The following is a 24,790-nucleotide window of genomic DNA, read 5'->3' on the forward strand; positions in this document are numbered from 1 at the left end:
GTTGTTTTGATGCCCAGGACCCTTTTTCTGTTTTTTTTTGTTTTTTTTCACTTAACCAGGATATATATCTGTCCTGCCTGTTCCTAAGCATTCTAATGAGATTTCTCTCCATTGTCTGAATGTGGTTTATCGCACAACTACAGCTCTTTCATCAGTCTGACTTCTTTTTTCTTGTCCCTGAAGGTCCCCATAAAGGACAGTCTGCTTCTTGTTCCACTTTGACTAGGTGAATTCATCATGCTACCTTTGGTTGTAAGGTTCTTCAAATGGTTCTGTAGGCTCCCTTGTTACCTAATAGTGTTTTCCTTGTGGACCTGTTAGCCTTTCATTTGCAGATGCCCACCCTTCAGTCGGACTACTTTTGCATGTCCCAGTGTTTCAGAATACTATCCTGTGTCCCATAATGCATGACTAAGAAAATAGGATTTTTGTCTGTACCTGAAAAATCTTTTTTTAGGAGTAAATCACAGGACTCCAATACTTCTCTTACGTTCTTATGATTTACTTGTCAGGTCACCTTGAGGCTAGGTGACAAATGCACACCTTTGAGATCAGGAGTGCACCGCAAGGTAATGGACCCTACGGCTGACTGCTGTGAATGGGAGTCAAGGTAGTAAAGAAGGCAGGGCCGCTGGAACACCAAGATGGATCCCACCGGGGTTAGAGCGTAAGATTCCCTAGGGGCAGAGTCTAGTGTCAGAAACCATGAAACAGACTGAGGCAGAAGTACAATCAAATCACACTTGTTTATTAATAAAAATAAAAAGGTAAATAGAAAAAGGCGTAGTCAAGCATAGCCAGAGTCCTGTAGCTAGATAGGGTAGTCAGCCAGTCCAAAGTTCATTGACCAGATCGGGTAATCAGCCAGGCCGGAAGTCAGGGATCTAAGGAGAGCAACCGCAAGCAGGATAAGAAGCCAGGTGGGATGTCAGCAAGCCAGTCTTGAAACAAACAGCAGGAGATGGTTCACTGTGATGTGACCAACGCGAAGGCAAATGAAAAAGTGAGCAGGAAGGCTTTAAATAGGCAGGTCAGAAGAGCATCATCAGGAACAGCTGGTAACTGTGGAAAGAGAAGAGAGCTGGCAATTTGCCGACAGCTGAGCGGCCAGCCCAGAGGAGGAAGGGCTAAGCCAGCCCTGACACTAAGCCAGCAGGTGTTCACCAGAGCTTCTAGTGGTGAGGATGGACTGGGCTGCAACTGGCTCCAGCTTGCAACCTCCAGGGTTCCCCAGCTAACGCCCACAGTAGGCAACAGGAGGATCGAGCAGTAAGGGAATAAGCTAAGGTTGGGGTCACAAAAAGACAAGGACAACAGAGTTCACGCCAAAGTTTCAGGGTCAGAGGCAAACAGGGATAGTCAGGGACACGCTAAAAGGTCAGGGTCATGAGCAGACAAGAATATTAGAAAACACACCAAGGTCGCTAACAGAAACAAATGTAGAGCACACGGCAGGCAGGAAACAGGGAGCCAAACACACAAAAGTTGATCAGCAGGGTTGGCCTGCAGTGCACAGGTTAATATAGAGTTCTCTGATAGGAGCTAGGGTGGCGCTATGCTAGAGGAGGGATTATAAAAGCAGTCAGTTTAGAGTCGGCTGGTCTCTAGAGATGAACACATGGAGACAGACCAACTCTATTGCATAATCGTGACATTACTCCTGTCATTGCTTGCTACTAAACTGAGGCAATAAACTTAGGCATGCTGGGAGTGAGAGAGATTATATTAAGCTGCCCTTACAACTTTGCTTTGCCAGTGTTCAATTCTCCTGAAGGTGTCGGTAATAATACTATCGTGTCCTTTAAAGTAGAGCTCAACCCAAAAAGGAAAGTTCCGCTTTAAAGTGCTTGTAAACCCTTAGAAATCACTTTGACCTACAGGTAAGCCTAGATTAAGGCTTACTTGTAGGTCCAAGAAATATCTCGTAAACCTATACGGTTTAGGAGATATTTACAAAAAGACAGGTACTGCTGTCTACGGCGCATGCGCTGTAGACAGTGGCGCGCACTGAGCACGCCGCAGATCACGGCGATATGCCGCTTGTGTTGGCTCCCGTGCGCATGCGTGGGAGTGACGTCATTGCGGCTCCAGCGAATCACAGGGCCGGAGCAGCGAGACCCGGAAGTCACTCTGGGATACATGGCAGCGGCGAAGATAAAGGAGGAGGACCGCTTTGGGGGCTTAGTTCTCAGGTACGTTATTCATAATGAGCTAGTATGCTATGCATACTAGCTCATTATGCCTTTGCCTTGCAGGTTGCATTTAAAAAAAAAAAATAACCTTTACTTCCTCTTTAAGGCCTCCTCCCCAGCTCCTGTTGTATGAAACTGAGCTTTTGGGGAGGAGGGGGGTGCGGGTACCCGATTTTGTCAGGTTTCCCCTCCCACTTCCGTACCAGTCACCATAGGCAAGTGGAAGTTTTGATTCCTGAAGGAAACCAGTCACAGAGCGCCACGCCGCAGTGGGCACCCGGCTGTGAAGACCCAAGCTGTCACAGCCGGGTGCCCATAGTGAAGATGCTGGTGCCGCTGGACACAGGGTGAAAACGGCTGGGGTGAGTGCACCACTGGATCTTGGGACAGGTGAGTGGTTGGTTGTTTAAAATCAGCAGTGACACGTTTTGTAGCTGCTGACTTTTCTTTTTTATTTTAATCAAGAATAAGTTTTATTATGAAGTCAAGATTGAGAAACGGCATTACAGAATTCAGACAGTCTGTTGCATGAAATATATGCCCTTTCCCTTAATACAACAAATAGTCAATTGCCCTCCGGTGGACCAACACATATGAAGTAGTATAAAACAAGGCATTGATCTTGTACCCGAAGAAACTCTGACATATTTATGCACAAGAGGGTTACCACAACAATCTATCCAGAACTAGATCTATCGAGGATAGCCCAGGGGTACCCAGCCATGGGTCCCATAGGCTATTAAACTTGAGCGGACTCCCTCTGTGTTGGTAAATGTACTTTCTCTTATATTCACCGACTGACACAGCTCCTCTCTTAGCCATTGGGTTGTTATGCCACCTTTAGGAGAAGACTAGGCATAACATGTTATGAAAAACACAGAACTTTTAGTTCTGCCCAAGGGGCGGTCCCTTAGGTAACAACCCCCCAGCCTGCCATGCAGCACTCAACACTCAGTTTTATTTTGCCTAGTGAAGGAGAAGGACCTAGGAACCCTGCGGGCCCATCGGTCCGAATTTTATTTCTGCAGAAGCTTTGCTTTTTGCGCAAGACTATAAATCCTGTGATCTGTGATCAACAGCTGGCTGGGTGACAGGCTGGATACCCTTATCCTTGTAGTCTCCTCAGCCTGGCCAGCGAGCGTGAGCAGACCAGAGCTCCGTGCTGGGTCGGCCACTATGTACCTCAGCTCCAGAGGTGGTCGTGAGCTTTAATGCCCCGGGGCACACATATGACCGAGCTATTGATGTCTGCGTCACAGTGTGCCAAGTCAGCAGCCACCCCGTACTGATCGGAGAGTTGGTCTGTGATGGAATGTATCCCAGCTCTGCACTGGTAAGTACAGCTCTCCCTGCCTCGGTGGGGCTGAGCAGCTGGGCATTCCCTTGGAGGTCGATTCGGGGTCCCTCACCTCCCTCTCTTCTCTCCCTGTCCCTATCTTCCCTCCCCCTCCCTGTGGGTGATGCTGCATGCGGCTGCTGAGCGGTGTGTGTGTCATGTGCAGGGGCTCTCCTTGGGGCTCTCACCTGGGGAGGGGCTGTGCTGGCTGGCTGTGCCCTGTGTTTTTCTCTGCCTGGGTGTGCCTGATGAGGCTGTGTCTTTGATCCCTGCAGCACTGTTCACCGCCATTTTCTGCCACTGTCCCTCATGGTATTCCATGTTCAGCAGCCATCTTAGGTGAGGGCAAAGAGCAGCATGCTCTCCTGTAGCTTGGCAGCCATTTTCCCTGTGGTTTTGTCCTTTATACTGGACGCTCTGCGGCCATTTTCTTGAAGCCTGAGCACACTGTAGATCGGTTTCAGCGCCATAAGCAGCAGCTCTGGATGACACAGTGTGATTTCCTATGCACCTGGGAGCTGACAAGAAACACAGGCACTACTTGCTGGACAGTGCAGAACAAGTCAGGGTGGTGAGTCCTGAGGGAAAGAGCTCCTCAGCCAGCAGCAGTTAGGAGGGTGGGACCATCACTGTCCTAAGTCCCCTTCAGGTGGCAGGGTAGGGTCAGCATGGCTTCAGAAACTGGGCTGTGTTCCCCCGAAATCCTGGCAATTGCAACCGGTTCGCCTGCAGAATGTGCAGTGCCCCTGGACGCTTTGTCGGCTGTCCTCAATTCGTTCGTTGCCAATATGGAGGCGGTGCGTGGGTGCAAAGGTGCTAGGAAGCGGCCCCTCCCCCCCCCCCCCCCTGTCCTCTGGGGAGAGCTCTGACGCAGACTCTGGCCCTGCTGAGGCTGGTGACCCCCTGCTCTGTCGTTTCAGGTGACGCTGACCAGGACTGTTCGGACAGTGAGGTGTCCCCGTCCGGGTCCGTGCGCGACAAAGCGCTTGTTGGAACACTTATCACAGCTGTGCGTAATACCCTGAAGGTTCAGGAGCCGTCAGATAACTCTGCTAATGTAGCAGTCCCTTTTAAGGTGTTCCCATATCTGACTTATTTTGACAAGTTCATTTACAAGGAATGGGGTCGACCACAACGGACCTTTTCGGTCCTCAAATACATGGCGGTGCATTACCTCTTTGAGGAGAGCCTTCTCAAAAAGTGGTCGGCTCCTCCGGTCGTGGACCCCCCAGTAAACAAAGTAACCAAGATCCCGGTAGAGGGGACTTTTGCATTTAAGGATCCCGCGGACAGGAAGGCCGAGGAAGTGGCTCGTTCCTTGTTTACGGTTGTGGGGCCAGCAATGCAACCAGTATTGGCATCAGCACTTGTGTCACAGACACTGAGTGGGCAAAACTGTTGCACCATGAATTGGGAGAGCAACAGGCTTCTCCTTTCTGCATGGAACTAGGAATTTGGGTGGCTGTTGAACCTAAAGAAGTCGGTGATCGTACCGACTCAGCATTTTGGAGTACCTAGGCTTGCTGCTGGACTCCATGGAAGCAAGAGTATTTCTCCCTTCAGACAAGCTGCAGACTCTCAGGGCCATGGTAAAACTGCTGATGAACCGCAAGTGGACGACGCTACGCTTCTGCATACGAGTCTTGGGACTCATTGTGGCCTCCTTCGAGGCAGTACCATATGCCCAGTTCCACACCAGAGTCCTGCAGAAGGAGATTTTGACAATATGGTACAAATCTCTGTTATCCCTGGATCGACAGATACACGTGAGCCAGTTAGTCAGGGATTCCCTGATCTGGTGGCTGAGGTCCCCGGTACTTCAGTCCGGGAAGTCGTTCCTACCTCTGATATGGACAGTGCTCACAACAGACGCCAGCCTATCTGGCTGGGGTGGAATAATGGGAATTTAGTCGACTCGGGGCGTCTGGTTGGCGGAGGAATCCAAGTTGCAGATCAGTCTGCTCAAGCTGAGAGCAATCAGGCCTTGCCTCTCCACATGGTTGATAAGTCTGCGAGGGCATCCGTTCAGCATCCAGTCAGACAACGCCACGGCTGTGGCTCGGCCGCTGCATGTGGGAGGTCGCTCACATACTTCGGTGGGCAGAGCGACATGTACCGACCCTGTTGGCCATTTACATTCCGGAAGTGGAGAACTGGCAGGCGGACTATCTAAGTTGCCAGATGCTGGACCCAGGAGAAAGGGCGTTGCATCCGGAGGTGTTCAGGCTACTGTGCCTGTGGTGGGGCCCACCAGACGTGGATCTTCTGGCCTCCCGTCTCAATCGGAAGGTGCCGAGATTTGTGTCCAGGACGAGATCCGTGGGCAGACGTGTCAGACGCACTTGTGGCTCCGTGGGATCAGTACCAGCTGATCTATGCCTTTCCTCCAATAAAACTGTTGCCACATCTGCTTCTCAGAGTGGAGGCCGAGGGGATCCCAGTAATACTGATTGCCCCAGATTGGCCCCCAGCATCCCTGGTACACAGACCTAGTGCACCTGGTGGAAGACACTCCCTGGCGACTGCCGTTACGAGAAGACCTTCTGTCTCAAGGTCCGATTTTCCATCCTGCTTTACCATGGCTGGTGTTAACGGCATAGCTATTGCGAGCCAGGTGTTGAGGAACCGGGGTCTTTCAGACTTGGTGATCTCAACTATGCTGATAGCATGGAAATCTTCTTCTCAGAAGATGCATCATCGTACCTGGAAGGCCTACATCTCCATGTGTGAGGATAAATGATGGAATCCGCGCTCCTTTTCTATATCCAGGGTCCTGCTGTTTCTTCAGCGATTCTTCAGGAGTAGACTAGAAACTGGCTTTGAGCACCATTAAGGGACAAATATCAGCTTTGGCTGTCTTTTTTTTTTCAGCGACCCCTGGCATCTCACTCTCTAGTGAGCACTTTTGTTCAAGAGGTGCGGCATGTAGTTCCTCCAGTGCGTCCACCGTTACCCCCGTGGGATCTGAACCTGGTGTTATCGGCGCTGCAAAAACAGCCATTTGAAAATATCAGAGAGATCCCTCTGTTGGCTCTCTCCCAAAAAGTGGTCTTTCTAGTGGCGATTACATCGGCCAGGAGGGTTTCGGAACTGGCGGTCTTGTCCTGCAAGTACCCTATCTGGTTATCCACAAGGATAAGGTGGTGTTGCGTCCACAACCTTCTTTTCTGCCGAAGGTGGTCTCGGCGTTTCACATCAATGAAGACATTGTGTTACCATCTCTGTGTCCTAAGCTGACACATCCTAAGGAGGTGGCCCTCCATTCTCTGGATGTGGTTCGGGCTCTGAGGGTGTTTTTGTCTGCCACAGCTCCCTTCCGGAAGTCAGGCTCCCTGTTTGTTTCGGTGGCTGGTACAAAGAAAGGCATGGCGGTCTCGTCGGCCACCATTTCCAGGTGGATCAGACAGATTGTAGTACAAGCCTATGCCTTGAAGGGGCAGGTGCACCCCTTTCCGGTCACGGTCCACTCCATAAGGGCAATCGGAACGTCTTGGGCCCTCTGACATCAAGCACCTGTCGCTCAAGTGTGTATACCGGCGACCTGGCCGTCTGTTCACACTTTTACAAAGTTCTACAAGGTAGATGTCAGTGCGTCGGCTGATGCCTGTTTTGGCCGCAAAGTTTTGCATGCAGCTGTATGGTTGCAATTGCATATGCAATTTTTCATTTTTCCTGGTTTTTGGGTAAAAACGCAGTACCTATAAGTTAATGCACTGTTGCATTTGTTACTGCAGTTTTGGTGAGGTTTGAGGTTAGTGCTTCTCTGTTGAGGAGCACTCTGTTTTATGTGGTGTTTTTTTTCCCTACACACTGTCGTTTTTGTCGGTAAAGTTATACTAGTTCCCACTTGCCATGGTGGATGAAGTTTTAAAAAAACGATTATTATTATTATTAACAATCGTATACAGGTGACATTCAATATACATGTTACATATTAGCATTGTGCTTATAACAATTCAATAGAATAAATGCTGTACCATTAACATATCAACATACTTCTGGCGTTTTGCTGTACCTGCTATTTGTTGAGAAATCAAATCGTATAATCTCTAAAAAATAAGCATACTTTATGGTCATTTTCTTCCCCGTCCCTACCCTCCCCAAACAAGTCTAAACAACTAAACACTTGCATGTACAGCCCGGATGTCTGGTTCCTATTACCAGTAGTTGTGTTCCAGTCTCCATAAGTAGCAAGGGACCTTCTGTAGAGCCACATTACATTTAACCTTCCTTAATATTCTTCTACTTCACATGTTTCTACCTTCTCAACCCATTCTCCCCATATATTCAAAAATATCCCTGCACATCCCCTGGTCTCTTATGTGATTTTGTACATCGGTATGGCTTGATTAATCAGAGTTTTCCATTGATTTAGGGAGATTGTTGCTGATTGTGTCCACTGTAGTAGTATGGATTTCCTAGCATAGTGTAACAGGAAGCGCAGGAACTGTTTGCGATAAGTACAAGTACGAGATAAGTATGAGTTCCACCTCTTCAAAAACTGAAAGCAGACACCATTTAGGACTGCAAATATTGGGTAGGTTAAAGGTAGTTGCAAAAAAGTGAGTCACCTGGGACCAAAATGGTCTTATTTTCTCACAGCTCCAAAGCATGTGAAGCAAGTTCCCCACACTCCTGCCACACTTATGGCACAGTGGGCTAGGTTTTTTCCGCATCTGGAAGAGTCGTTGTGGGTTATAGTATATATGTATCTGTATCATTCTACCTCTGGCTGAAATAGCAGTAACAAAGTATGTACTAAGAAGTTCTTCCCAATTATCATCTGAAAGGTCTGGTATATTTGTCTTCCAGTGGTGCTTTAAAGTTTGCAGTCGAGTAGACCTAGTCTCACCTATTAATTTATAGTAAGTGGAAATCAGTTTTGTGTGTTCTGGTCGTATCAGTGCCCCTTCTAGCGTGTAGTTCTGAAAAGAGACATTTCTAAGTCCCAGTTGGGTTCCGGCGGCATGTTTTAGCTGAAGATTTCTGAAACTCCAATTCTCAGTTATCCCCAACTCCCGTCGCAGTATGGGGAATGTTTTAAAGATACCTTTCTCATACAGTTGATGCACGTATTTTAAGCTCTTCATTGCCCACATACAGGCTTTAGGCAAGTCATAGAAGTGTGGGAATGTGGGGTTATACCAGATGGGCTGGTTGGGCGATATGGAGGGCTGGTCTTCTGGGACTAGAGACTGACACTGTTTAAATATTTTGAGGGAGACCTTTATTATGTCCATGCCTTTTCCCCGAACTGTCTTCCTAAATATTATATTAGTCAGAGCTTCGTAGGAGCAGAGTAGTGCCGCCTCTGCTGTGGTAGCAGCGTTGTTCAGCTGTGGGAAAAGCCAACAGTGGATATAGACCAATTGCGAGGCATAGTAATGAAGTCTCAAATTTGGTAGGGCCAGTCCTCCCTTGGTCACGGGTAATTGTAGGGTAGTCAGCGCTATTCTGGGACTTTAGGGAACCAAAGGAATGTGGATAGTAAGGAATCAATCTCCTGAAAAATCTTCTTTGGAACGTAAACCGGGCAATTTGGTAGAATATATAAAAGTTTGGGGAGAAACCCCATTTTATATAGGTTAACTCTACCCATCAGTGTTAATGGTAGGTTGACCAAACTATTCAGTTTGGTTTTAAGGGAGTCTATACAGGGTAGAAAGTTGTTTGGAATATAGTGTTTGGTAATTGAATTGTAACTCCCAGGTATTTAAACATTGTGACAACCTGTAGTGAGCAGTTTTGTGGGAGATCAGAGGGTAAGTCAGAGTCTATAGGGAATATATTGGATTTAGTCCAATAAATTTTAAGACTGGAGTATGCACCAAAGTCAGTGATTAGGTTGAGAAGTTTGGGGATCGTATGTTTTGGATCCGATAGATAAAGCAGGCAGCATATCATCTGCATACAATGATATACACTCCTCCAACGAGCCTATCCACATCCCTTGTAGGTCAGGTGAAGCTCTGATTAATCTGGCTAGGGGTTCCACAGCCAACGCAAATAGAGGGGATAGAGGACACCCTTGCCTAGTGCCTCTGCAAATTCTAAAGGGCCTAGATATTGTACCATTAATCCTAATGCGGGCTGTTGGTTGATCATATAATATTTTAATCCAGGTAATAAGGTTGTCTCCCAATCCAAATTTTTCCATAATGTAGAGGAGATAATTCCATTCCACTGAATCAAATGCCTTATGAGCGTCAGGAGACACTATTGCTCTGGGGACTGCTAGTGTATTTGGGGCCTGAAGATTTGTGAATAATCTACGGATGTTACTATATGTAGATCTCCCCGGGATAAACCCAGTTTGATCCGGGTTTACTAAGGTGGGGATTACAGAATTTATACGGGAGGCTAAACATTTTTATAGAATTTTCAAATCTGTGTTAATTAGGGAGATTGGCCTATAGGATTCACAGTGAAGAGGGTCCTTATTGGGCTTGAGAATTAGTACAATTAGAGCTTCTTTCATAGATAAGGGCAGACAGTGCTGTTTGAAAATAGTAGAGAAAAGTTTATGCAGCCTTGGGACTAGGGCTTCCTGGTATTCCAAATACCATTTGATTGGAAATCCGTCTGGGCCCGGGGAAGTCAATAGCGTCTATGTATTCATATAATTCTGGGGGGGGGGGGGGTATAGTGAGCCTGGGATAAATACAGGTCTGTATAAAATTTCATTAAGGTCCCCATAATCTCCTCCTAGGAGTCTCTAATTGTGTTAGAGTCATCGTAAATGCAAGGGATAACTATGGGATCAGGAACCGGCGCAGCTAGAAATGCCAGCAGCTTTCCGCTCCTCTCTCCCATGTCAAAAATCCTCTGACGTTGGTACAGTACCTTTTTCTGGGTTTTCGATAGAAGTGCCAGGTCATATTCCCTACTGGCTCTTTTTAGGTGCTGGCAACAAATTGGGGAAGGATCTCTAACATGGTGATTCTCTGCCTCCTTTAAGTTAGAGGCCAACCCTTGTATTCGCTCCCCATTTGCTTTATGCAGGTCGAGGACCCCCTTCATATAAGCCCCTCTGGACACTGCCTTAAAGGCGTCCCATGTAATTAATTCTGAAACCTCTGCCACATTTTCCTGCCAGAACCTAGGCACAGCATCTTTACATGTGTAAAGCACCATTGGTTCCTGCAGCCAATAAGGACTCATCTGCCTTACCTGATTACCTGACGCTCTAGACTCACTTATGGTCAATTGCAGGGGAGAGTGATCAGAGATTGCTCTCGGTAAGTAGGAAACCTCCTTCACCCTCTGCAACGTATCTCTTGACAGGAAAAACATGTCCAACCTAAACAGAGACCTATAGGATGCCGATGCACAAGAAAACTCTCTCCTATCTGTTTCCAGCGCCATATGTCCGTTAAGTCATAGGCATTCGCCCAGTCTCTAAAGGCAGGGGATTGTGGTCCGGCACATCGGAGCCTATCCACCTCGGCATTCATAACCTTGTTAAAGTCACCTCCAATGATGAGGTGACCTTGTACCATGGGGAGTATTATAGACATACAATCCTCCAACCTTTTGTGAGCCAAAGGGTGGTGGAACATATAAATTCACTATTGTGTACAATATTCCCTGGCATTTAAAAACCACAGCAATGTAACAACCTTGTGGGTAAGTTTTGACCTCCAATACTTGGACCGGCAAAGACCTCAATATGAGTATAGAAACTCCTCTAGAGTAACTAGAATAGGTTGCATGAAAAGCATGTGGAATATAGCGTTTCTTTAATGCCGATTCAGGATCCCACTAGATGAGTTTGTTGGAGAAAAATAATTTGCTCTTTTGTACGTTTTAGGTAATCAAAGATGAGAGATCTCTTAATCTTTGAATTTAGACCTAATATTCCAGGTAATACAATTAAAACTCATCTATAGGATGGAGAGACCATGGTTCAGTGGGGGGTGGGAGGCTTTCCCGTTGTTTATATGGCCCCCACATTACCCCTGTTGTTGATATAGCAATGATAATAATTAAGTTAACTGAATACTGGGTGCATTTGTTTCTGATCTTACCCCCATCCGGTTTATCTGTGCAGTGTACATGCAATATAAATTAAAAAGAAGAACCAAACTTAAACATGTAAACTTTCCCTTCCCTGCTCATTGCCCCAAAGTGTAGCGAGCTTCATCCCAAAAAACAGAAAACTAAACTGAGGAGTGGCCAGACGTATCTCCTAGGTAAGTTAGTATCGTAAACTTAGTAGTTCAACTAAAGAATCAGAAAGTCATATTGAGCAATAGAGGCACCTGTAAGGGGGATTTCAAAGTTGTCAAGTGTGCATCCTATTCTGGATTTTAGCATACAGCTGCTGGTCCAATGGAGATACTCCTCCAGTAGTCAGCCGTAAGAGGGTGCCCGAGAGGCATCATATCAATCTAGGAGACTCCTCCCTGATAAAAAAAAGGGGGTGGAAGGGGGGGGGTGAAGGGAGGGCCATCCATCTAAGAGGGTCACAGTTGACTTATCGACAGTTCAATATTACACAGTAATTTCTTCCTCCCAGCTAGGATATCAGAAGCATGACTTGTTAATCATATACAGTAACACGGAAATAGTACAACAGCTCTGCATCACCAGTCAGAGCAGACACTGCCACTGTCTACTCTTTACTGTGGGCAAAGAAACTTATTGTAGACCATCCAGCCACTCCGAGGCCTCCACAGGAGAGGGAAAAAATTGGACCTTGCCATAATTAACAACTCTCAGTTTAGCAGGATATAACATGCTGTAAGCAAGTTGTTTATCTTGCAATCGCTTCTTCACAGTAGTAAAAGCTGCTCTCTATTTCTGAGTAGTGGAAGAAAAGTCAGGGAAAATCAAAATTCTATTGCCATTGTACTGAATGTCTTGGAGATTGCGAGCAGTGCGCATTATGGATTCCTTATCCCTGAAATGGAGCAATTTCGCCAATATAGGGTTTGGTGGAGCTCCCGGGGGCAAGGGTCGCATAGGCACTCTGTGCTCCCGTTCAATCGCAAATAAAGGTGATAGGGACTCTCCTCCAAGCAGGTTTCTCAGCCATTGCTCCAAGAAAAATTCAGTATCCTTGCCTTCTACACCTTCTGGAAAGCCTACAAACTGCAGGTTGTTCCTGCGTATGCAGTCCTCCAGGTCTCCCAATTTCAAGGCATGTTCCTTGATATCTTGTTGTGTACGGATGGTAGCAGACATGGGTTGTATGCTGTCTTCCATGTCATTGATTCGTTGTTCTGCAGTGGAGATCCTAGAGCGGATCTTCTGCATATCATGTTTAACAATGGATAGATCCAATCTGACTGATTCTATCTGTGTCGTTAACGTGGTCTGACATTGATGAATAGCCTCCATTACATGTTCTTCCTCGCCCTCAAGCTCCGCTTCCGCCCTTGCCTTCTGGTAAGCGCTCTGTGAGAGTTCTCCTAACTCACTATACTCCTCCCAGGCTCCTGCTTCCTCCCATGGCTCTGATCCCTCCACCGCATGGGTTACCACCAGCGCTGGTGTGTGCTGACTGTGCGGTGAGCCTGCAAAGTGTTCTCTAATGGTGGTCTGTGGTTTAGTCTTTGTAACAGTACCTGAGGACTTTTGTGAGCAGGCCTGAGAGCTAGACTCACCCCTGAGTTGCGGCTTGTCCTTCGGCAGCTTTTTACTGGAGGAAGACGAGCCGGCGGCATCTTTGGCCCTGTTCGCGGCCTGCGACGTCGCTCATTCCATCGCGGATTTGTGGCCGGCCGGTTCGTTCCAACCCATTCTCTCGGGTCCCGGTGGTTGTAGGGACGTTACCGGAGCAGTCTGCGTAGGTGTAGACAGGTCACACTGCTCGGATGCTGTGCTTTGGAGGAGCTCTTAAGGCGTGCTGTCTACATGTCCGTCTCCGGCCACGCGCCCTCGTGGATGAAGTTTTTATGCTGTTTTCACACCCCTCGTTTTGGCACTGCTTGGGGACATGGGCCAATGGCTAAGAGAGGAGCTGTGTCAGTCTGTGAATATAAGAGAAAATAGGATTTTTTGTACTCACCGTAAAATCCTTTTCTCTGTAATTAACCCAGCCCTCCTATTTTTCTTTACGTTATACTGCTTGTTGACGTACATGGCAGGCTGGGGGGTTGTTACCTAAGGGACCACCCCTTGGGCGGAACTAAAAGTTCTGAGTTTTTCATAACATGTCATGCCTAGTCTTCTCCTAAAGGTGGCATAACAGCCCAATGGCTGAGAGGAGCTGTGTCTGTCGGTGAATTACAGAGAAAAAGGATTTTACGCTGAGTACAAAAAATCCTATTTTTCCAACCACAAAGTATTGCCCATCTGCGAGATCCATTCTTTGTGTGCCTGAGTATAAGTGGGCCTGAAAGAGTGCCCTGGTCTGTTTAGAATGGTCCTCAATTATAAACCCATCTAGGATACCTACTATACAATGTTTTGTGTCAGCAAGGACCGTAACTTGGAACACCTTATTAATGGTGGATAATACCCCAGAGCAATATAGATGGAGTTTTGGACATCGCCATAGTAGATGGATTAAATCACCGTGGTCTCTAGAACACCTGGTGCACGTAGAGTCATCCCTCACCCCCATTCTACACAACCGAGCAGGCGTTAAGTGCACCCACAGGACTATGTAGCACTGGGACAATCGCTGTATTACGTTAAGATAGCATTCTTGCACTGCCTGCATAAACTCCTCCCATTGTTCATCCTCAAACATACCTACATCTCTTTCTCATTTACTCATAGCTGCAGAAGGGAAACTGCATAAGAAAATAGAGGAATGCATCACGTAGCAATTGGAGTTAAACCCTTTGAGTTGGGTGACCTCGGCCATATAGTAAAATATAGGAGTCGAGGATTGTAATCACAGTTCCCCCTCAGATTGTGCCCTAATAGCATGTCGCAGCGGCAGATAGTAAAAACACATAGATTGCAGTAAATTGAATTTGTGTTGTAAATCAGAGAAAGAGGATAACTTGCTATTGCTAATGATATGTTTCAGACGAGCAATCCCATATTTCTTCCACCTGGGTCTACTGTCCAGGATAATATTTGTTGTCCCAAATGGGACTGTAGTTTAGTGAAGCCAGTGAAATTTTGCAATTGTCTGGTCTTGTTCCATATCTTTTGCATAAAAAAAACGTGGGAAATCGCTTATTAGATTTGGCGTATGCCAATGCCTCTAGCCCCATCACTAGTCCCAGTCACATAACCCAGTAAGACGGTAGTGGAATCCTCACTCCCCTCCACCTCTACCCGATCCAGTGTCAGAACTCAAGCATAGTGTTGTAACTGAGCTGCCAGATAATATAACTATGGGTTGGGCAAGGCCAGTCCCCCCGCATCTTTGGGCTTCTGAAGTTCCAGTTTAACTCACAGAGGTCTGGTTAACCACAAGAAGGATTGAAATATTGGATTAAAGGAGAAGTCCAGCCTGAGCTTTTTAGGCTGGGCTTCTCCTATGGGTCACAAGAGTGCAATTCGTTTTGCGCTCCTGTGACTCATTTTTGGCGGAGAGCGGTCTGAAGCTCTTTGCCGACGTCACTGGAATCAGTCCAGGCAGCACATCATCCCGACGTAGGAATTATGGACCTGACTGGACTGATGTCTCAGCCTCTCAGTGGCCGCTGCGACAGCTACTCCATGCCCCTCCCCAGCTCATCGCTCCAGTGAGCGTGGAGGTGCAGAGCAGGAGAGATGCTGATTGACAGTCAGGAGTTCTCCGCTCGGGGAGGTGAGAGAACTGAGCCATTGGCGGTGTTCAGTGGTTCGGTTCTCAGTAAAGAGGCGCAGGGGGACAGTTGCAGCATGGGTATGATGCTACATCTACCTAGGTAAATATAAATGTGCAAAAAAAAAAAAACATACTTTTCTTTTAATAACGTGAAACAATTTTAATTGAATTACCATTGGAGCATTGTGTAGAATGTAAAGAAGCTGGGGCATAAAAACCTTAATAAGGTTGACTTTCCCAACCACTGATAACTGGAGTTTGGACCATACCTTGGCTTTATCTATAATGCACCCTAGAAGAGGGGACATGTTGAGAGAGACATATTTCAGGGGTTTAGGAGTGACATAAATGCCTAAGTATTTAATAGACATAGTCACTGGGATGTTTTGCAAGGTAGTTACCCTACTATCAGGAGTAGCATCCAATAAGATAATAGAGGATTTAGTCCAATTAATAACTAATCCTGAGTAGGTTCCAATTGCTAAAATGAACCGACATTGCTTCTCTCAGAGATTCAGAGGTGTCTCCCAAAAGGAGCATGATGCCATTAACTTACAGCAGAATTTACTTCTGTAACCTTCCATATTGGAATCCACAGATACTGGAGTTTGAGGGGATCATGGCTGCTGATGGCGAGAGCATAGAGGAGGGGGGACAGAGGACACCCCTGTCATGTGCCTCTGTACAAATAAAAGGGCTGTGAGACCCGTCCCACACCTCTGATCATCGCCACCGGGGCAGCTGCTAACGTAATAAACACAAAAACTGGAACACCGCTTTAATGTTCTCCAAGAAAAATATTTTATAGGTAAAACAAAGATCAACTTTTTCTCAGTTTTGACTGCAGTTTTCCATTTGATTTGATATTAATTTATGTAACAGAACATATACCTGTTTCTTTTAGTAACTGCACAACTTTCTGGACAAAATGGATATTCTGGAGGAAAGGTGATATTTGTTGATACAGAAAACACATTGTATCCTTTCTAGCAAGGACATTACATTTAGGAAATACATTAAGCTATATCAAGCTATAGAAGAAAAAGGAGGATGACATTTAATGAGTGACAAAGCTTTGAAAGATAGAATACAGTGAGGGAATAAGGTATTTACTCCCCTGCTGAGTTTGTACCGTTTGCCCAGTGACAAAGAAATGATCAGCCTATAATTTTAATGGTAGGTTTATTTTAACAGAGAAGGGCAGAATAACAACAAAAACATTTCAGAAAAAAATCATTAAAAAAAAGTTATACATTGATTTGCATTTTAATGAGTGAAATAAGTACTTGACCCCTTTACAAAACATGACTTAGTACTTGGTAGCAAAGCCCTTATTGGCAATCACAGAGGTCAGACATTTCTTGTAGTTGGCTACCAGGTTTGCATATATCGCAGGATGGGTTTTGTCCCAATCCTTTGCAGATTGTCTCCAAGCCATTAAAGTTTCGAACCTTCAGCTCCCTCCACATACAGTATCTTACAAAAGTGAGTGCACCTCTCACATTTTTGTAAACAATTTATTATGTTTTCATGTGACAACACTGAAGAAAGGACACTTTGCTACAATGTAAAGTAGTGAGTGTACAGCTTGTATAACAGTGTAAATTTGCTGTCAAAAAAACTCAACATGCACCCATTAATGTCTAAATTGCTGGCAACAAAAGTGAATACACACCTAAGAGAAAATGCCCAAATTGGGCCCAATTAGCCATTTTTTCTCCCCGGTGACATGTGACTCCTTAGTGTTACAAGGTCTCAGGTGTGAATGTGGAGCAGGTGTGTTAAATTTGGTATTATCGCTCTCACTCTCTCATACTGGTCACTGGAAGTTCAACATGGCACCTCAAGGCAAAGAACTCTACATAAAGATGACATAGGCTATAAGAGGATTGCTAAGACCCTGAAACTGAGCTGCAGCACGGAGGCCAAGACCATAAAGCCGTTTAACAGGACAGGTTTCACTCAGATTGAGCCTCGCCATGGTCGACCAAAGAAGTTGAGTGCATGCACTCAGCGTCTTATTCAGAGGTTGCCTTTGGGAAATAGATGAGTGCTGCCAGAATTGCTGCAGAGGTTGAAGGGGTGGGGGGGGATCAACCTGTCAGTGCTCAGACCATGTGCTGCTCACTGCATCAAATTGGTCTGCACGGCTGTTGTCCCAGAATTAAGCCTCTTCTAAAGATGATTCACAAGAAAATCTGCAAACAGTATATTGAAGACAAGCAGACTAAGAACATGGCTTACTCAAACCATGTCCTGTGGTCTGGTGAGACCAAGATAAACTTATTTGGTTCAGAGCGTGTGTGGCAGCAACCAGGTGAGATGGTCAAAGACAAGTGTGTCCTGCCTACAATCAAGCATGGTGGTGGGAGTTGCGTGGTCTGGGGCTGCTTGAGTGCTGCCATCACTGGAGAGTTACAGTTTATTGAGGGAACCATGAATACCAATAATTACTGTGACATACTGAAGCAGAGCATGATCCCCTCCCTTCAGAGACTGGGCCCCAGAGCAGTATTACAATATAACAGCTCCAAACACACCTCCAAGACGACTGCTGCCTTCCTAAAGAAGCTGGGGATAAAGGTGCTGGACTAGCCAAGTATGTCTCCAGACCTAACCCCTGTTAAGCATCTGTGCGGCATCCTCAAACGGAAGGTGGATGAGCACAAGGTCTCTAACGACCACCAGCTCCATGATGTCAGAGGAGTGGAAGAGGACTCCAGTAGCAACCTGCGAAGCTCTGGTGAACTCCATAGCCCAGAGGGTTAAGGCAGAGCATGGAAATAATGGTGGCCACACAAAATATTGACACTTTGGGCCCAATTTGGACATTTTCACTTAGGGGTGTACTCACTTTTGTTGCTAGCAGTTTAGACATTAATGGCTGTGTGTCGAGTTATTTTGAGGGGACAGCAAATTTACACTGTTATACAAGCTGTACACTCGCTACTTTGTAGCAAAGTGTAATTTCTTCAGTGTTGTCAGGTGAAAAGATATAACAAGTTATTTACAAAAATGTGAGGGGTGTTCTCACTTTAGTGAGATACTGTATTTTCTATGGGAATAGGGGCTGGTGACTGGCTAGGTCACAATGTTCGCATATGGGGACTTGAGAAGCCACATAGTTACATAGTAAGGTTAAATAAAGACATCAGTCCATCCAGTTCAACCTGAGTGAGTGTAGGTGTGTGTCTACAATTGTCCCTATCCCTGTACATTGTGTCTCATTAAGATGCTCATCTATTATTTTATTTAAGGTATCCATATAGTGCCGTGAATTTTTACGCAGAGCTCCACACATACATCACACTCACACACTCACATTGGTCCCTACCCTCAAGGAGCCCACAATCCAATCCAGGAGGTTCTCACCCAAGATTTGACGGCCCTGTCTATAGTCCCTTTGATGCGGTGAAGTTGTCCTGTCCCCTTAGCAGAAAAACACCCCCAAAGAATAATGTTTCCACCTCCATGTTTGACGGTGGGGATGGTGTTCTTGGAGTCATAGGCAGCATTCCTCCTCCAAACATGGTGAGTGTAATTAATGCCAAATCGCTTGATTCTGGTTTCATCTGACACTTTCATCCAGTTCTACACTGAATCATTCAGATATTCATTAGAAAACTTCAGACGGGCCTGTACATGTGCTTTCTTGGGCAGGGGGACCTTGCGGGTGCTGCAGGATTTCAGTCCTTCACAGCGCAGTGTGTTACCAATTGTTTTCTTGGTAACTATGGTCCCAGCTGCCTTGAGATCATTGACAAGATTCTCCCTTGTAGTTCTGGGCTGATTCCTCACTGTTCTCATTATTATTGAAACGCCACAAGGTGAGCTCTTGCATGGAGCCCCACACCAGGGTCTTTGACAGTTATTTTATGTTTCTTCCATTTGCGAATAATCGCACCAACTGTTGCCATCCTCTCAGCAAGCTGCTTGGTGGTGGTCTTGTAGCCCATTCCAGCCTTGTGAAGGTCTACAATCTTGCCCCTGACATCCTTGGACACCTCTTTGGTCTTGGCCATAGTCTGATTGCTTCTGTGGACAAGTGTCTTTTATACAGATAACAAGCTGAGATTAGGAGCAGTCCCTTTAACTTCTTTCCACCCAGCCACTGCATATATACTGCCGGGTGGGCATGCCGTCCTTCTGAGTGGAAGTTCCTGAACTCCTCTCAGAAGGAGCGGGATTGCGCAGTCACGTGATCCTGATGCACTCATATTCTCCAGCCATAGCGCATCTCTGATTGGCAGGAGGGCTCTGTGATTGGCCCTCCTGATCACATGATGGCTGTGTTTAATCACAACCATCATGTAATGTAAATAGAGAGCCATTGCCAGGCTATCGGCTCTCCTTCTCCTCACACAGAGTCTGTCACTGAGGAGAGTGAATCTATGCTTCAAGCCAGAGATCAGTGTGTATGAGCTGTTCTTTACAGCTATTTACACACTGATCACCCAGCTACTGTCCCCAAAACCGTGTCCCCACACAGTAAAAAACAACCGTCCCAGTAAAATGATCTGTCCCAGTGAACATCTGCGCACATCTGATCATGATCATCTACCACATCTGTCTGTGATCATTAGCAACATCTGTGTGATCGTTTGGTGCACATCTGTCCACGATCATCTGCCATATTAGTCTGTAATTACCTGCCTCATCTTTCCCAGTGATAATCTGCCACATCTGTCCCAGTGAACATCTGCTTGTGATCATCTGCCACATCTGTCCGTAATCATCTGCCACATCTATCTTTGGTCATCTGTGTACATCAGTCTGTGGATATCTGCCACGTTTGTTCATGACCATCTGCACGCATCTGTCCGTGATCATCGGCGTACATCTGTTGCACATCTGTCCATGATCATCTGCCACATTTGTTCATGATTATCTGCCACATCTGAAGCAAAGGTTATTGACTGTCTGGGTATTCATTGGCACCGCATCTCTTTGTTTAGATATAAAGGCACAGATCAGAAGGAATGGGATTTTTAAGGTGCGTATAACACAGCCAAACAAAATATATACAGTATCTCACAAAAGTGAGTACACCACTCACATTTTTGTAAATATTTTATTATATCTTTTCATGTGACAACACCGAAGAAATTACTTTGCTACAATGTAAAGTAGTGAGTGTACAGCTTTTACAACAGTGTAAATTTGCTTACCCCTCAAAATAAGTCCACATACAGCAATTAAAGTTTAAACCACAGGCAACACCCTTAAGTGAGAATGTCCAAATTGGGCCCGAAGTGTCAATATTTTGTGTAACCACCATTATTTTCCAGCACTGCCTTAACCCTCTTGGGCATGGAGTTCACCAGAGCTTTACAGGTTGCCACTGGAGTCCTCTTAAACTCCTCCAGGATGACATCACAGAGCTGGTGGATGTTGGAGACCTTGTACTTTTCCACCTTCCATTTGAGGTTGTCCCACAGATGCTCAATAGGGTTTAGGTCCCAGAGACATGCTTGGCTGGTCCACCACCTTTACCCTCAGCTTTTTTAGCAAGGCAGTGGTCATCTTGGAGGTGTTTTTGGGGTTGTTGGAATACTGCTCTGCGGTCCAGTCTCCGAAGAGAGGGGATCATTCTCTGCTTCAGTATGTCACAGTACATGTTGGAATTCATGGTTCCCTCAATGAACTGTATCCCTCCAATGCCGGCAGCACTCATGCAGCCCCAGACCATGACACTCCCACCATCTTGCTTGACTATAGGCAAGACATACTTGTCTTTGTACTCCTCACCTGGTTGCCACCACACATGCTTGACACCATCTGAACCAAATACTTTTATCTTGGTCTCATCAGACCACAGAATATGGTTCCAGTAATCCATGTCCTTAGTCTGCTTGTCTTTAGCAGGCTTTCTTTTGCATCATCTTTAGAAGTGGTTTCCTTCCGGGTTGACAGCCATGCAGACCAATTTGATGCAGTGTGTGGTGTATGGTCTGAGCACTGACAGGCTGACCCCTTCAACCTCTGCAGCAATGCTGGCCACACTCCTATGTCTGTTTCCCAAAGACAACCTCTGGATATGATGCTGAGCACATGCACTCAACTTCTTTGGTCAACCATGGCGAGGCCTGTTTTGAGTGAGACCTGTCCTGTTAAACTACTGTATGGTTTTGGTCACCATGCTGCAGCTCAGTTTTAGGGTCTTGGCAATCTTCTTAAAGCCTTGCCAATCTCTATGTAGAGCAACGATTCTTTTTTTTTTTTCAGATCCTCAGAGAGATCTTTGCCATGAGGTGCCTTGTTGAACTTCCAGTGACCAATATGAGAGAGTGAGAGTGATAACACCTAATTTAACTCACCTGCTCCCCATTCACACCTGAGACCTTGTAGCACATGACATCGGGGAAGGAAAATGGCTAATTGGCCCCAATTTGGACATTTTTACTTTGGGGTGTACTCACTTTTGTTGCTAGTGGTTTAGACATTAACCACTTAAGGACCGCCGCATGCCATTGTACGTCATCACAATGGCATGTACAGGCACAAGCACGTACATGTACGTGCTTGCCTTCCAGCGGGTGGGGGGTCCGATCGGACCCCCTCCCGCTGGATGCGGCGGTCCGGTTCGCTTCAGGAGCGATCCGGGATGAGGGGATGGCCGTTGGTTTCTGGCCATCCCCTCTCGATCGCTCCTGGCGAATGAGAAGCTTCCTCCCACTGTGTATTGTATACACAGGCAGGGAGGAAGTGATGTCATTCTCCTCGGGGCGGTCTTATTGACCGGACTACGAGGAGAGGACACAGTAAGTCTGCATCAAACACCACACTGACACTAACACACAGGCACACAACCCCCCCCCCCCGATCACCCCCCCGATCCCCCCCCCCAGTCACAGTGTCACTGATTGCAGTGATCATTTATTTACTGATCACTGCATTTAGTGTCAAGTTTTTATAGCGCTAGGTACCCCGATATACTACCCAATAACGGTTTTAACCCCCTGATTGCCCCTAGTTAACCCGTTCACCCCCTTTTGCCAGTGTCACTAAGCGATCATTTTTCTGATCGCTGCATTATTGTCGCTAGGTAGTTAGTTATTTTTTTTAGGTTCACCGCCAGGTTTTTATAGCGCTAGGTACCCCGATATACTACCCAATAACGGTTTTAACCCCCTGATTGCCCCTAGTTAACCCTTTCACCCCCTTTTGCCAGTGTAACTAAGCGATCATTTTTCTGATCGCTGCATTAGTGTCGCTAGGTAGCTAGTTATTTTTTTAGGTTCACCGCCAGGTTTTTATAGCGCTAGGTAGCCCCATATACTACCCAATAATGGTTTTAACCCCCTGATTGCCCCTAGTTAAACCTTTCACCAGCAATCACCGTATAAGTGTCACTGATGACGCTGGTTAGCCAGTTAATTATTTAGGTTCCCCGTCAGGTTTTTATATAGCGCCAGGGACCCCCATATACTACCTAATAAAAATTTGAACCCCCTGATTGCACCTAGTTAACCCTTTCATCAGTGATCACCGTATAAGTGTTACGGGTGACTGGTTAGCTAGTTTGCTTTTTATAGCATCAGGGCACCCACCATTTATTACCCAATAAAGGTTTAACCCCCTGATCACCCGGCGGGTGATATCAATTAGGTTTTAGGGTCTGTATCGCCCCAAGGCAGCGCTAGGCTAGTTCCAGTACCCCTAACACCCACGCGCAAAGCATAAACCTCCCGTAGTGGTATAGAATCTGAACAGATCAATATCTGATCAGATCTATACTAGCGTCCCCAGCAGTTTAGGGTTCCAAAAAATGCATTTTTAGCGGGTTCAGCCCAGATACCTGCTAGCACCTGCGTTTTGCCCCTCCGTCCAGCCCACCCAAGTGCAGTATTGATCGATCGCTGTCACTTACAAAACACTAAACACATAACTGCAGCGTTCGCAGAGTCAGGCCTGATCCCTGCGATCGCTAACAGTTTTTTTTGGTAGAGTTTTATATTTAAATCCGGAAGGCAGTGCTTGGTTTTCGGGGTCCCGTATGTGGCTAGGCTCCCAAAAAGTCCCCCACATGTGGTATCCCCGTACTCGGGAGAAGCAGCAGAATTTATTTTGGGGTGTAATTTGACTTATGCCCATAGCATGTGTGAGCAATATATCATTTAGTGACAACTTTGTGCAAAAAAAAAAAAAATTTTAATATTCCTGCAACTTGTGGCAAAATATAAAATATTTCATAGACTCAACATGCCTCTCAGTAAATAGCTTGGGGTGTCTACTTTCCAAAATGGGGTCATTTGGGGGGGGTTGTGTTATTTTGGCATTTTATGGCCTTCAAAACTGTGATAGGTAGTGAGGAGTGAAATCAAAAATTTGCGCCCTTAGAAACCCTGAAGGCAATGATTGGTTTTCGGGGTGCCGTACACAGCTAGACTCCCAAAAAGTCCCACATATGTGGTATCCCCATACTCAGGAGAAGCAGCAGAATATATTTTGGGGTGCAATTCCACATATAACTATGGCATGTGTGAGCAATATATTTAGTGACAACTTTTTTTTTTTTTTTTGTCATTATTCAATCACTTGGGACAAAAAAAAATATTTCATGGACTCAACATGCCCCTCAGCAATTTCCTTGGGGTGTCTACTTTCCAAAATGGGGTCATTTGGGGGGGGGGGGGTTTGTACTGCCCTGCCATTTTAGCACCTCAAGAAATAGATAGGCAGTCATAAATTAAAAGCTGTGTAAATTCCAGAAAATGTACTCTAGTTTGTAGACACTATAACTTTTGCGCAAACCAATAAATATACGCTTATTGAAATTTTTTTTTACTAAAGACATGTGGCTGAATAAATTTTGCCCTAAATGTATGACTAAAATTGGGTTTATTCGATTTTTCTTATAACAAGAAGTAGAAAATATCTTTTTTTCTCAATTTTCGGTCTTTTTCCATTTATATCGCAAAAAATAAAAATCGCAGAGGCAATCAAATACCATCAAAAGAAAGCTCTGTTTGTGGGAAGAAAAGGACGCAAATTTCGTTTGGGTACAACATTGCATGACCGCACAATTACCAGTTAAAGCAGTGCAGTGCAAAATTATAAAAATACCTCTGGTCCTTAGGCTGAAAATTGGTCCAGGGCTGAAGTGGTTAAGGGCTGTGTGCTGAGTTATTTTGAGGGGACAGCAAATTTACACTAATATACAAGCTGTACACTCACGACTTTACAATGTAGCAAGGTGTCATTTCTTCAGTGTTGTCACATGAAAAGTTATAATAAAATATTCACAAAAACGTGAGGGGTATACTTTTGTGAGATACTGTATATAAAAATAAAAATTTTTTATTAAGACAGACATCTTAAAATTCAACATATTACTGCTGAAAACAGATCATACAGTACATAGGAAGATACAACTGAATACATCTATACATGTTTCGCCATAGCAATGACTTCTTCAGGAGACTTCCTTATCAGTCAACTCTATATATGATCACTATAAAGAATAACAGTTTTCTTGATCATACATCACGGGACACAGGAGCTTCATTACATAGTGGTTATATAGGAACCTCTGGTGATTGGACA

At 45.7% G+C, this 24,790-nt stretch overlaps 1 protein-coding gene across 2 annotated transcripts in view; it reads left to right on the forward strand.

Moving 5' to 3' along the window:
• DMC1 (DNA meiotic recombinase 1) overlaps positions 1-24,790 on the forward strand; it is a 791,183-nt gene that overhangs the window by 383,541 nt on the left and 382,852 nt on the right. Inside the window, exon 8 of one of the 2 annotated variants that reach the window (XM_077450999.1) lies at positions 16,149-16,221. The exons of the other annotated variant lie outside the window; for it this stretch is intronic. Coding sequence (XP_077307125.1) covers positions 16,149-16,221 — 73 coding nt within the window. The remainder of the gene's footprint in view (positions 1-16,148; positions 16,222-24,790) is intronic. 2 annotated transcript variants of the gene reach the window in all.

The sequence above is a fragment of the Lithobates pipiens genome, unplaced genomic scaffold (genome assembly GCF_037356315.1).
Source record: "Lithobates pipiens isolate NorthernLeopardFrog02 unplaced genomic scaffold, aLitPip1_a1.2 Scaffold_23, whole genome shotgun sequence".
Classification (NCBI taxonomy): Eukaryota; Metazoa; Chordata; class Amphibia; order Anura; family Ranidae; genus Lithobates; species Lithobates pipiens.